The 13,407-nt window shown below is 41.5% G+C and overlaps 1 protein-coding gene across 1 annotated transcript; it reads right to left on the bottom strand.

Moving 5' to 3' along the window:
* Nucleotides 1–203: 203 nt before the first annotated feature.
* On the bottom strand, nt 204–7,653 carry si:ch211-282j22.3 (ER degradation-enhancing alpha-mannosidase-like protein 3). The gene is made up of 20 exons (XM_033976077.2): nt 6,920–7,653; nt 6,800–6,845; nt 6,434–6,534; nt 6,290–6,329; nt 6,104–6,216; nt 5,853–6,006; nt 5,520–5,654; nt 5,335–5,440; nt 5,126–5,223; nt 4,877–5,002; nt 4,717–4,800; nt 4,558–4,641; nt 4,367–4,491; nt 4,085–4,250; nt 3,843–3,997; nt 3,606–3,714; nt 3,367–3,540; nt 2,294–2,459; nt 1,937–2,128; nt 204–1,684 (listed from the first exon to the last, which is right to left on the bottom strand). The coding sequence occupies exons 1-20, from the start codon at nt 7,015–7,017 to the stop codon at nt 1,458–1,460; spliced, it is 2,499 nt and encodes an 832-aa protein (XP_033831968.1). The 5' UTR covers nt 7,018–7,653; the 3' UTR covers nt 204–1,457.
* Between the last annotated feature and the right edge of the window lie 5,754 nt (nt 7,654–13,407).

Genomic DNA, 13,407 nt, shown 5'->3' with positions numbered 1-13,407 from the left:
CATACACTCTAGGTAGACAAACCCAGACCTTAGTCCTTTTCTGTAAAAAAACAAAAAAACAAAAAAAACAAAAACAAAAACGCGGAGGTCTTGGCTCTTTCCAAGGTTTGACTTCTACTGCAGGTGTGCAGTATGACTGACAGACCATAACATCCATTTTAATATTGTCATTCTTTATTGTAATTAACAAACAAAAGACTGAGAAGAAATACTTTTATTTTTATTATCATTTTAACAAGACTACTCAGCTCACAAAGTGGATAACTGAAGATCAAAGAAATCCATATGGTCATTTCTATTGGCACAAATTGGAGATTTTAGTCATCCAACATATTTCAAGGAAAACCGGCTGAAGGAAGAAAAAACAAAGTTGCCCAATACACCATGGCCCTGAGGTAAATATGTTGGCATGTTTTCGCAAAAATAAAATAAAATATTAAGTCACACTAAAATTATGCCAGCAAAAAAAAAAGAAACAAATCAATTAATCGAAAATAAAATTATTTGCCACATAAAATATTTGCATTTATGATTGGGATGGGATCTTTATCTCATACAAAAAATCTCTCAGGAAAGGCAGGTCATGCATTTTAAGAAATATGAAAACATACGTAATTAATCAGGTGTTAACTTACAATAAATACATTGATCCAGTTGCTATGTTATGTTATGATGATGGTAGCGGCAGTTGCTTTAGAAATGGTCTGGAAGATGTATGGAAGATATACAAACTAAAGTGCATAGAAAAACAAGACATCAAAATGGAACTGATCAGAACCATCATTAATATACCTTTGGTAATATTGTTACAACTGAAACATGTACTTTTTCTAAAAGGTGCACAAAATCATAAACCTAAATGTAATGTAACAGTAACAATCAAGATATTTTTACAGGTTGCATGGGCACACACAAAAGAAAACAGACACACTTCTTTATAGCATTCATTCTCACTAATCCCTGAAAAATGCTTATGTTTGGCCCCAAATTGTCTTCACCTTGTAATGTGTCTTACTACTCCACCTACTGGCCAAAAAGTCCATTCACTCATTTCAACAGTACTGTATAAATAAAAATATAAAATAAAAATATGTGCAATTCTAGATTTCAACAACTGCATTGCATAAAAACATCACTATCCATAATATATGACCCTATTCTTCCCTATTAGTAAGTGATTTAAAAATGTCACTGAACGCTCCTTATGTAACTACAAGAGCAACATTAGGGACAGCTGGTTTGCGCAAAAGACTGCGCTAATCAATTTTAACTCTATAATTTGTATGCTTAATTACACATTTTTTCAGTCCACACAGCCAAGATGTTAGGAAGTACCCATTTAACCCACCTGATCTGTCACCTCCATTGGCTGTAAACATGCAGGGAAAATCAGTACAGGCTGCGTTTGAGGCAGTGAGGGACTTTGAGGCACATTCCATCAACAATAGTGGAAAGTGTTAGGGTTCTGTCTCTGCATCATCGTTACTGTCTTTGATCAATGATTCAGCTGTACTTTGTTGCTGAGATTGTTGCTCTTCTTCTAGGCCCATGTCTAGCACTTCTTGGACCGCTGCAGCCGTTTTCTCCAGGACTAATTCCAGGGTGTGCTGGAATGCTTCGTCCAACTGTCCTTCCTCCGTCAGACGAATTTCAATGTTCATTTCAGCTGTTTTCTCAGGCTTATCTTCTCACAAAAAGCAATGTTAGACATTTTAACTAAAATGTGCAATAAATAAATTGTGCAGATCAGTTGACAATGTTGCCCCCACATATTTTTAAATGTATTTTATATTTTTGAAGTCACTACAAAACTACTTTTTTGAACTAAGGCTTCTTAAACCAGCACTTAACCTTTGTTTTGTCCAAGACAACCATAAACACTCTTGAACTCTTGTCCCATCCCTTATATAACAACAATATTTTCATTCTATTTTACCTTGTCCCAGCTGCCTCTCTTGTGGTAACAGCAGTACATCCACATTGTGATGTTCTTCCAAGGCATCTAGAAGTATTTGACCTTCGCAACTGAACAGGAAAACCAAAGGTATTGTGATGTCTGCAGTTGAGCCCCCATCGCCCACCATTTGAAATAGTGGAGAATCATTGCTGTTACTTCCTTCTCTGTGATCTGGAAATTTTAAGAAAAGTCATACAGTGGATATAATTTTGGATAGTGGACTTCTGAGATAAAAATTATATATATATATATATATATATATATATATATATATATATATATATATATATATATATATATATATATATATATATATATATATATAAATCATTTCACCTATAAAGATGACTCCAGTGGCTCCTGCATCCTGGAGATGTCGAGCCTTTGCAGCAAACATGCAGACACCTCGTAATGCCAGTGCAATATGCCCTTTAATTTCTATAGTATTCTTTAATGGTCCACATGCTGTGTATGGTAATGCTTTTACAACACGTCCTTTCACCTACAGAAAGAATAGAGACAATGAATGAGCCAATATGGACAAGTGGTAAAATCTGTAGAAGGTGGAAGCAAAACCATAACAGACTATTTCTATTTCTCCTATTCTAACCTTATGGGGTTTGTGCCATGCAAAAATAACTAAATACAGACAGATCAGACAGTGGATAGGTGGATGTATGAAAAATGTAATATGTTATAAAGATGACCTGATTATTTGTAGGTGTAGATTATTTGTCTGTGGTGCTATTTAAATATTTATTAGGCTTCGAAATTAGCATGCAAGTGACAGCAAACAACAAAGTTAAATCTGTCAACTGGACAAATCTTGTAGGAGTGAAAACTCACTCCTACAAGATTTGTCCAGTTGATAGATTTAACTTCGTTGTTTTCTATAGATCAGACCTGGACGACTGAGGGTCTACACAGACATGCAAGTGACAGACTCCACCAGAAATGCTAGACTAGGGGTGAGCAGTACACAAAAGAAATATTTAAATTTTATGCAAAAAAAAAGTTAATAAATTTAAGTTTTAAATGTTAAATTTGATCATGAGCTATGTACAATAGGCAGGTTACACGTGACTTTATGCTGTCTTTTACAGAAGCTGAGCAATAAGAGGAGTGGGCAGGGAAAAGTGCCTTTGCTCGAGCATAGACTTGAATTAAACAAACACTGAATTATGACATGATGATATAAAGAAAATAGAGTGTTACCGGTTTGCTTTTTGACCAGTTCTATACTAAAGCCAAGATTGTTTAGCCCTAGTGCCAGCTGTAAACATTACGTCGCCATCTAAGTGATTTTATCAGATTTTTCCTCAACTAGATGTGCACAAGCAAATGGAAGGAATTCATAGTGTAAATTCATAGTGACAGACAACAATATCTAATACTGTACATTGGCTCACCCCATGTTCCTGTTTGGTGAGGTCCATTCCAAACTTTGCTGGTCCTGCTGTCAGGACTGTCCGACCCAAAAAAGGTGGTGATATAAGCTGGACAATATGTGGAACCACCTCTTCCTCCTCATTCGTTTGACTCAACTCAGCAACCAGTTTAATTTGATAAACTCCTTTATGTTCCTAAAAGAAAAGACAATGCATTAACGAACAAAGATCTTTTTACCATTGTGTTGTGCATGCTTTACCTTAGAACTTCCAGCCATAGCTTCATTAAGTGGCATAAGGGAAATACCCATACTTTTTAAAAATTCTACAGACTCCATCCCATTGTCATGCAGGGGTAGTTCAATCTCTCTGTAAATGTTCCATGAAAGTGAAAAAGCTTTTTGAATGATTTCTGACACATCTTGAACCTGAAGTCTTAAGCTAAACTAATTATATGTTTCAGTAGTGAGAATGAAAAAAAAGCAGGTTCTGTATACCTGAGTGGAAGGGGTTGAAAAGCCCGGCCCACACCAGTGAGGTACTTGTACCCGTCTCGTATGCTTTTTGCAAATGTAGGGTTATTGGGAAAGAGTGCTTCTGGACTTGGACATGAGTGTGTAAATAAATCTTCAGCTTGGGAGACCTCAACATACTGTAAAAGAAAACATTTTAAACCAATAAGAGGTTTGAGTAAATCCATTGATAATATGAAGTTGAATGTATTGTGCTGTGGTGATACCGTCATATTATCCTGACAGGGTGGCTGTTTGGTTGAGAGTGAGACGGGAAGAAGGTGAGCCTCTGTGGTGAAAACATAGTCATCAATGTTGATAGGAAGCTGGCTTTTCTCAGAAAACAGCAAGTACAGGTACTTAAACATCTCTGCTAAGAAGAAGGAGTCCATCCTAGAGATTCACATATTTCATGTAGTTAGGTCAGCCCAACTATATACAAACAGACAATTGAAATGAATTCTTTTAGAGGACAAGCCCCTTGAGTGAAGACTTCTCATATTCAATACCTGTCTTCATGTGTTCCAGTGCGAACATCCTGCACAGCTGCAAACCCACAAGGCACTCGGGCATAGACATTGAGTTTTTCTACAATAGACTGCCCAACTCGGAGGTAGTAGTGATCACCAGTGGCCTAAAAAGGCAACACACAAACTAAAGAAATTGTAGTAATTTCCATAATAAACTGTACTCTACTTACCTTGTAGAGGTAGTAAGTACTTTCTGCAAACTCTGGTCTCAATAAGTGTTGGCCCCAGTGGACTCTAAACTCTGTAGTGAAAGCCTTTGGTGATGCAAAACACAGAATGTTAATGTAAAGCCTAAATGTAACCATATGTATTTAAAAATATAACAGTACCTCAGGAAGAAACTTATGCTGTTTTGTCACTTGGTAAAGCATCTCATGAGTTTCAATAGCTGGTTTCAGATCACCCCTTAAAACCTATTTAATATATCCATATTTTTTGTAATATTACTTTTTACTTTTTACATCATTAAAGCATGGCTGCATTACTGACCTGCAGACCAGGAAAGAAGGCCAAAAGGGAGTCCATCCAGCTGCGCACACTCACAGTTGGATTATGCATATGAACATTGAGCAACAGGGGAGGTTGACTAATGTACTTCATGATTGCATTGTAATGCTATAAAAATATAAATAAATAATGTTAATTTGTTAGTTAATACAAATTTGGTTTTAAATAAAGAAAGAGCTATAGAAATTCATTTTACTGTGATAACATAAGCATGAGAGGCAGGACACTTACAATGTTAAATCTTTCAAGAAAAACATGGTCCCCAAGAAGAATATAAGCCTTCATCAGATATTCATAGTAAGAATCAATGCCAGCACCAACTCCACTGTCTGAAACAAAGGTACACAGCTGAAGTTTGATTTCTGTACATTTTAAAATGTTTGTGTCAGAGTTTAGCCATTATTATTGTCACTAAGCAATTATTCAGAATCAACTCTTACCTCTCCTGATCCATTCTCCATTATGAATATTGATCACTGTTCCTACTAAATCACTTTCTTTCTGTCTCCTGTTCCAGAGAACATCCAGAGCCTTTCGGGCATGTTTCTGTAATTTAGTAAGCAACCTGTTTAATGCTGTATATTGCCATTTGTGCTTTTTAAAGTCTTTAAAATTAACAGGGTACCTCAAAAACAGAATCCCCAGACAATCGACTCAGAGCAGCAAACTCCAAAATCATGGTTCCAGCACAGGCAGTGCATGTGTCTGTTTCAGTGCCAATGCGAGAGAGTGGGTTCAGAACTCCATATCGCAGATTTATCTAAAAGACAAAAATATAAAATATCTGCATAAGATATGCCACTAATTCACTGTATATTGTAATAAGAGTTCAAATTTGCTTCTCATATTAAGTATGACAATGCATGCATAAGTATTAGTATATAATGCTTTGTATCTGGCCCTTAAAAAAACACGCTACAAAAATACATAATCTGATGAATCATTAAAAACAACAAGCCTTTGGGTAGGGAAGGCCACTTGTGGTGTTAAAGGCAGGTAATAAACGATGACCCAAGTCTTTGGCCATGTGTAAGAGTTCATCTCGGTACCACTGCATTCTCTCTCCTTGCTGACGGAACAGGTCAGCCATAACATGGGCCCCCAGAAGTCCTCTGGAGATTTTAAATGATAGAACATGAAAAGCATTTCATAAATTAATGAATACACATTCTGTTATCTAAAGGTCATGTCATAACACACAGCTCTTACCCCAAAACTCTAATGTTCGTCTCAAACACAGACACCACAACATCATTGTCAAGGCGTATGTCCCTCACCACCTTTCTCACTGCCTCCTCAAACTCATCCAGCTTGTTTAACACCTAAGCCATAACAAATAAATACTAAGAAAAAAGGACTGCAATGTAACAGAATCATAAAAAATAATGCACTTACCACTAGTGTATCAAGGGTGTCAATCAGTGTGAGAGAAAACCTAGAGTAATTACAGCAACTTACTTAAGGCTTTTGAAATGTATAAAATAAACAATATATACAAAAAAATTTATTAAGGATTAATAAATGTAGTAAAAGACTTACTTGCCCAAAGACTCATCAATGTCACCTCTGTTGGGCTCCTGACCACGTACTCTGCCCTTACAGCTTAATGGCATCAACTCATCGGCTGGATACGCATATTTCTTCAAGTAAAAATGTAGGTTTAGAGTGTGTCATTAATATAATAGGGAACTGATGACAAATAACTTCCATGTAGCAGTTTCGACAAAGATATTTTGCCTAAATTAAAATGAAGTAATCAGGGGTAACTAAAACAATGACTAAAAGTACAGCAATTTTTATGACAAATAAAAAGTAAAATTGAATCAAGGGATACATGGATAATTTGTTGTCAAAATTAGCTCTAAAATGTAGTTTGCATGTAAAATTTATTAACTTTAATTTTACCATATAACTCCCATATGCATGGTCAAACATTTCAATGATCTGTTCCCTGTAAATAATAAAACATTTAGGTGAATGCATAACAAAGGATTTTGTTCACTACAATAGTTACAAAAGCAGTACCTTATGACAGTCTTCTCTTCTGGTGTCATGTTATGACTCTCTTGACATTTTACCGAGCCCATAAAAAGGGAGGTAAAAAGAAGCATTCCTAGGACCATCTTGAGAGTAGTTTGGGCCGCTCACCACTTGCCAATGCTTTTAAAAATGTTAGAGTTCAAGGCAGTATCTGCCTTTTGTCCAATTGCCACCCACTGCCAGACAGTCCTGGTGTAATCCTCCCGGTGAGGCCGTTTTATAATTTTGTTGAACAATTTCGCAGAGCATCATTAGTTGGTCCAAACACCCTAGTTTGTCAAAGCGTTTGTCTTGCTTTTAACCGAAGCAAAATAACCAGGCACCACTACCATATAAATAATTGAGATGTGCTGCCAATCCAAAAACTAATGAGCATATCTGCGTTCTAATAGGTAAACATCATAGTGCTGTCTTCTAAAACAAATCAATAAAGATATAGTAAAAAACTGTATTTACTACATCCCTGTAGGAGTCCTGTTGTTGCTAGCCTGCTAATGCTAGTTGGTTGTTAGCATCAGCGTAAGTAGCCAATTAAAATCCAATCAAACCCGCAAAACACAAATAATGTGTTCCCAATGGGCTTGTGTCAAGGTAATCTTCATCTTGTACAGAATAATCACCACTATCGACGATCGAGCAATCAGTTAAATAGTCTGTGACACGTATTCGTGTGGTACTACAACGCACTAACACAGAACTGTCAATGGGCAGCAAAAGGGAAGTCATCAACACCTAAACGAGGATTTTCCTCATTCATTGTCTTGGGTAAAGTTTTCTGATCTATGTAATTATAAATAGGTCCAGCATATTTCAATCAGTGAATGTTGTATAATAAATCAAATGACAAGAATGTATTTCCATATAAAGTTTCTTGTGTGCATCCAATTTGAGCCTGGAAGTTTAAACTACGGGATAAACAGTGTATGGGTAAATTTTAATATCATGTTTTAGCGAAAAAGAGAAAAAAAAAAAAAAAAAGAGAAAAAAGAAAAAAGAAGTTAGCGTCATTCATTTAGCTGTCCCAATAATACAATTTCAGTATCACTTTATCTGGGACAATAAACAATATTAATTAGAAAAAAACATGACATGGCATGAAAATGGTAAGCCTGCATGAACATAGGCCTAATTTTAGTCCACACAATAGGCCACTACAATTTCGAATAACAAATATTGCATATGAAAATCTCTGTCTAACATATATATTTACTGTCATGAAAGTGGCAGTGGTTTTATAGGGTTTCAATTGTGATTTATTCACTTATCAGGGCCAGTACACAAGAAAACACCGACCAGTAATCTAACAACTTTTCCTATTTTAACTTGTAGATTCCTCTCTGGAAAGGTTGATGTTCATAATACATGGGGAAACAAAATGTTGTAACCACAATTATGTACCATGTACAATGCTCTAAAAGTTGCATTGTAATTATAATGTTGTTATTATTAGATGGGTAGTGCTCAGTTAACTGTACTCCAGACATTTACCTGAGTTACTTCTTTACAAAACTGTTCTTCTGAGTTATTTTCAGACACCATTGCAATGCATTTAATTTACAATACTGTTAGTATTGTTACTGTTATTATAAACAATAACAATACAGTACTGGCGGAAGTTGTAACTGAAGCTTGGCCTGTCCTTGTTTACAAGTCTTGACAGTTTCACACTCACAGCTTGGGTCTTTAAGGACGTTATAGTCTATACAGAGGCAAATTTTGACAATATAATTATATATTATATATTATCTAAATGACATGCCCAGAACACCTCCCTAGGGAGGCGTCCAGGAGGCATCCTAAGCAGATGCCCGAGCCACCTCAGCTGGTTCCTCTCAACGTGTAGGAGCAGCGGCTCTACTCCGAGCTCCTCCCGTGTGACCGAGCTCCTCACCCTATCCCTAAGGGTGCGCCCGGCCACTCTGCGGAGGAAGCCCATTTCAGCCGCTTGTATCCGCGATCTTGTCCTTTCGGTCATTACCCAAAGCTCATGACCATAGGTGAGGGTAGGAACGTAGATTGACCGGTAAATCGAGAGCTTCGCCTTCCGGCTCAGCTCCTTCTTTACCACAACGGACCGATACAGTGACTGCATCACTGCAGACGCTGCACCGATCCGCCTGTCAATCTCCCGCTCCATCCTTCCCTCACTCGTGAACAAGACCCCGAGATACTTGAACTCCTCCACTTGGGGCAGAGACTCACCACCCACCCGGAGAGAGCAAACCACCTTTTTCCGGTCGAGAACCATGGCCTCGGATTTGGAGGAGCTGATTCTCATCCCAGCCGCTTCACACTCGGCTGCAAACCGCCCCAGTGCCTGCTGCAGGTCCTGGCTCGAAGAAGCCATCAGGACAACATCATCTGCAAACAGCAGGGATGAAATCCTGTGGTTCCCAAACCAGACCCCCTCCAGCCCCTGTGGTTCCCAAACCAGACCCCCTCCAGCCCCTGGCTGCGCCTAGAAATTCTGTCCATAAATATAATGAACAGAACCGGTGACAAAGGGCAGCCCTGGCGGGGTCCAACATGCACCGGGAACAGGTCTGACTTACTGCCGGCAATGCGAACACAGCTCCTGCTCCGGTCATACAGGGACCGGACAGCCCTTAGCAAAGAGCCCCGGACCCCATACTCCCAGAGCACCCCCCAAAGGACACCACGAGGGACACGGTCGAATGCCTTCTCCAGATCCACAAAACACATGTGGACTGGTTGGGCATACTCCCATGAGCCCTCGAGGACCCGATGGAGAGTATAGAGCTGGTCCAGTGTTCCACAACCGGGACGAAAACCACACTGCTCCTCCTGAATCCGAGGTTCGACTATCGGTCGGATTCTCCTCTCCAGTACCCTGGAATAGACCTTACCGGGAAGGCTGAGGAGTGTGATTCCCCTGTAATTGGAACACACCCTCCGGTCCCCCTTCTTATACAGAGGGACCACCACCCCGGTCTGCCATTCCACAGGTACTGTCCCCGACCGCCACGCGATGTTGCAGAGACGTGTCAGCCAAGACACGTGTCAGCCCCACAACATCCAGAGACTTGAGGTACTCAGGACGAATCTCGTCCACCCCCGGAGCCTTACCACTGAGGAGCTTGCCAACCACCTCAGTGACTTCAGCCAGGGTGATGGACGAGTCCGCCTCTGGGACCCCAGTTTCTGCTTCCTCCTCGGAAGACGTGACAGTGGGATTGAGGAGATCCTCAAAGTATTCCTTCCACCGCCCGACAACATCCCCAGTCGAAGTCAGCAGCTCTCCACCCGCACTGTAAACAGTGTTGGTGAAGCACTGCTTCCCCCTCCTGAGGCGTCGGACGGTTTGCCAGAATCTCTTTGAGGCCGTCCGATAGTCCTCCTCCATGGCCTCCCCGAACTCCTCCCAACCCCGAGTTTTTGCCTCTGTGACTGCCCGAGCCGCGGCACGCTTGGCCCGCCGGTACTCATCAGCTGCCTCAGGAGTCCCATGAGCCAACAAGGCTCGATAGGACTCCTTCTTCAGCTTGACGGCATCCCTTACTTCCGGTGTCCACCACCGGGTTCGGGGATTGCCGCCGCGACAAGCACCACAGACCTTACGACCACAGCTACGAGCAGCCGCATCGACAATAGAGGTGGAGAACATGGCCCACTCGGAGTCCATGTCTCCAACCTCCCCCGGGATCAGGGAGAAGCTCTCCCGGAGGTGGGAGTTGAAGACCCCCCTGACAGAGGGCTCCGCCAGACGTTCCCAGCAGACCCTCACAATGCGCTTGGGCCTGCCAGGTCTGTCCGGCTTCCTCCTCCGCCAGCGGATCCAACTCACCACCAGGTGGTGATCGGTTGACAGCTCAGCCCCTCTCTTCACCCGAGTGTCCAAGACACGCGGTCGGAGGTCAGATGACACGACAACAAAGTCGATCATCGACCTCCGACCTAGAGTGTCCTGGTGCCACGTGCACCGATGGACACCCTTGTGCTCGAACATGGTGTTTGTTATGGACAAACTGTGACTAGCACAGAAGTCCAATAACAAAACACCGCTCGGGTTCAGATCGGGGAGGCCGTTCCTCCCAATCACGCCCCTCCAAGTGTCACTGTCGTTACCCACATGGGCGTTGAAGTCCCCCAGGAGAACAACGGAGTCCCCGGTTGGTGCACTGTCTAGTACCCCTCCCAGGGACTCCAAGAAGGCCGGGTACTCTGCACTGCTGTTTGGCCCGTAGGCTGACACAACAGTGAGAGACCTGTCCCCGACCCGAAGGCGCAGGGACGCGACCCTCTCGTTCACCGGAGTGAACCCCAACACGCAGCGGCTGAGCTGTGGGGCAATGAGCAAGCCCACACCAGCTCGCCGCCGCTCCCCGCGGGCAACGCCAGAGAAATGGAGAGTCCAACCCCTCTCAAGAAGTTGGGTTCCAGAGCCCAAACTGTGCGTGGAGGTGAGGCCGACTATATCTAGCCGGTAACGCTCAACCTCCCGCACAAGCTCAGGCTCCTTCCCCCCCAGCGAGGTGACGTTCCACGTCCCCAGAGCTAGTCTCCATGTCCGGAGATCCGGTCGTCGAGGTCCCCGCCTTCGACTGCCGCCCGGATCTCTCCGCACCCGCCCCTCATGGCTCCTCCCGCAGGTGGTGGGTCCACGGGAGGACGGCCCCACGTCGTTCCTTCGGGCTGGGCCCGACCGGGCCCCGTGGGGAAAGGCCCGGCCACCAGGCGCTCGCTGCCGAGCACCCACCCCAGGCCTGGCTCCAGGGTGGGGCCCCGGTAACGCCAGTCCGGGCGACGTAACTGGCCTCGTTGTTTTTCTATTCATGGGGGCTTCTGAACCGCTCTTAGTCAGACCCGTCTCCGAGGACCTGTTTGCCATGGGTGACCCTACCAGGGGCATGAAGCCCCGGACAACATAGCTCCCAGGATCATTCGGGTGCTCAAACCCCTCCACCACGTTAAGGTGGCGGTTCGGGGAGGGGTGCTCCTCAGATCGTTTGAATAATTTTCAATTAAGATTTTGATTCAACTCAAATGGTACCATCTAGTGTTTTTTGTGTGCTTTAGCACATATTGTAAGCCCTTGGCTTTATATAGTTTTTTTTTTTTTTTTTTTGGCAAAGTTGTATCAAGCTGAAAAGGAAATATTTTTGTTTATTTTGTATTTTGGTTCAAAATCCAGTTACAATCCACACACAAAGTAAATGAGAATACAATACATTAAAACTATTCCCTTTAAATTAATATTGATACATAAATACAAATAGTGAAATACCGGTGTAAAGTAACTGTGTTATTGTTGGAAAATGGTATTCAAAGTTCTTTGGCATTGAACATGAGTGGAAAATTAATGACATTGTGTTATTTAACCAGTAATGATAGTGAACTTTGTGTAGCTATGCACAAAAATGAAATTGTTTTTATGCAGGCTCTGTGTCTTGCACCAGATACGATCCTGGATACTGTCCTGGTGGAGCTGGAGAGCTTTTGGCCTCATTTTTGTCTTCAGTATTAAAACACAATGTGGTAACAACTCAAACCACCACAGGAACACTACTGAAACAGACTTGTAATCCTCTGTAATATAGTGACAAATTTTCTTTCCTGAAATCATTAGCCTTGGTTTACACTTCCAATTTCTTGTGCTTTAAACTATTTTTTGTTCTTCATCAAAAGGATGTGTAAATCCCAATCATCAGTTGGGGTACTCTGTTTCAGACATCTCATCAGCTTGTGCCAACCTGTCATATCCTTTGCACCATCAGATCCAGACTGGTTTCAACTTGTACCACAACCAGTGTTCTATCTCCCAGTCCAAGCCATCTAATGCTCATCTTACTTTGCTTCTGCAATATAACATAACAAAATCTAATGAGTTCTCTTTCGCTATGATTCTCTACAGGGTGAATTTGTGTCCAGATGTTGTACTTAGTCACCAGCAGAACCTGGCATTAATTCTCATTTGGTTATAAAATCTGGGTGACATTTCATGATTTTCTTTTTCTTTTCTTTGTATGATGTGCTGCACAACCAAAGTTGTCAGGAATCACAAAATGTGCTGGATCTGTGTCAGAACAGCATACAGGGCAATGGGTTTAGATCATATCAGCAATCTAGTTTAGAAACAATAAGAAGGACACAATGTGTATTACCTTTGCTGTTTCTATGAGCAGGCTATTGCAGAGGGCTTTTTGGGTGACAACTGTCAATATACTACTGATTTGTTGTTATGCATCACTTCTTTTCAATGTCAATTTAAGACATAATTAGGTCCTGATAAAATTGTGGTTTTGAATGCAAAAAATGCAAGCACTTTGATGTGTAAGATGTTTAAGTTTATCAAATAACTCTATTTGCAATTCTGTCTGCTTGCCACATTCTCACAGTTGCCATGTTTGCCATGTTTGTTTTTTGAAATCTTTTCAATCTAGACATCTGGATTAAAACAGATTTAAACTGCCATGAACATTGTTTGGCGTTTACTCTGTGATTGGCTCAAGGTA

Source organism: Periophthalmus magnuspinnatus, chromosome 12 (assembly GCF_009829125.3).
Source record: "Periophthalmus magnuspinnatus isolate fPerMag1 chromosome 12, fPerMag1.2.pri, whole genome shotgun sequence".
NCBI classification, from domain to species: Eukaryota; Metazoa; Chordata; class Actinopteri; order Gobiiformes; family Gobiidae; genus Periophthalmus; species Periophthalmus magnuspinnatus.
The sequence above is the reverse complement of the archived record's forward strand: the minus strand, read 5'-3'. Positions and strand labels throughout refer to the sequence as shown.

Bases quoted from the DNA above. Each gene is read 5' to 3' on its own strand.
- si:ch211-282j22.3 (XM_033976077.2), bottom strand. From the start codon at position 7,017: ATGGTCCTAGGAATGCTTCTTTTTACCTCCCTTTTTATGGGCTCGGTA. The intron at 6,217-6,289 runs GTAAGTGCATTA...GTTATGGCTTAG, and splicing joins ACACCCTTGATACACTAGTG to GTGTTAAACAAGCTGGATGA. The intron at 3,715-3,842 runs GTATACAGAACC...GAACATTTACAG, and splicing joins TTTCAACCCCTTCCACTCAG to AGAGATTGAACTACCCCTGC.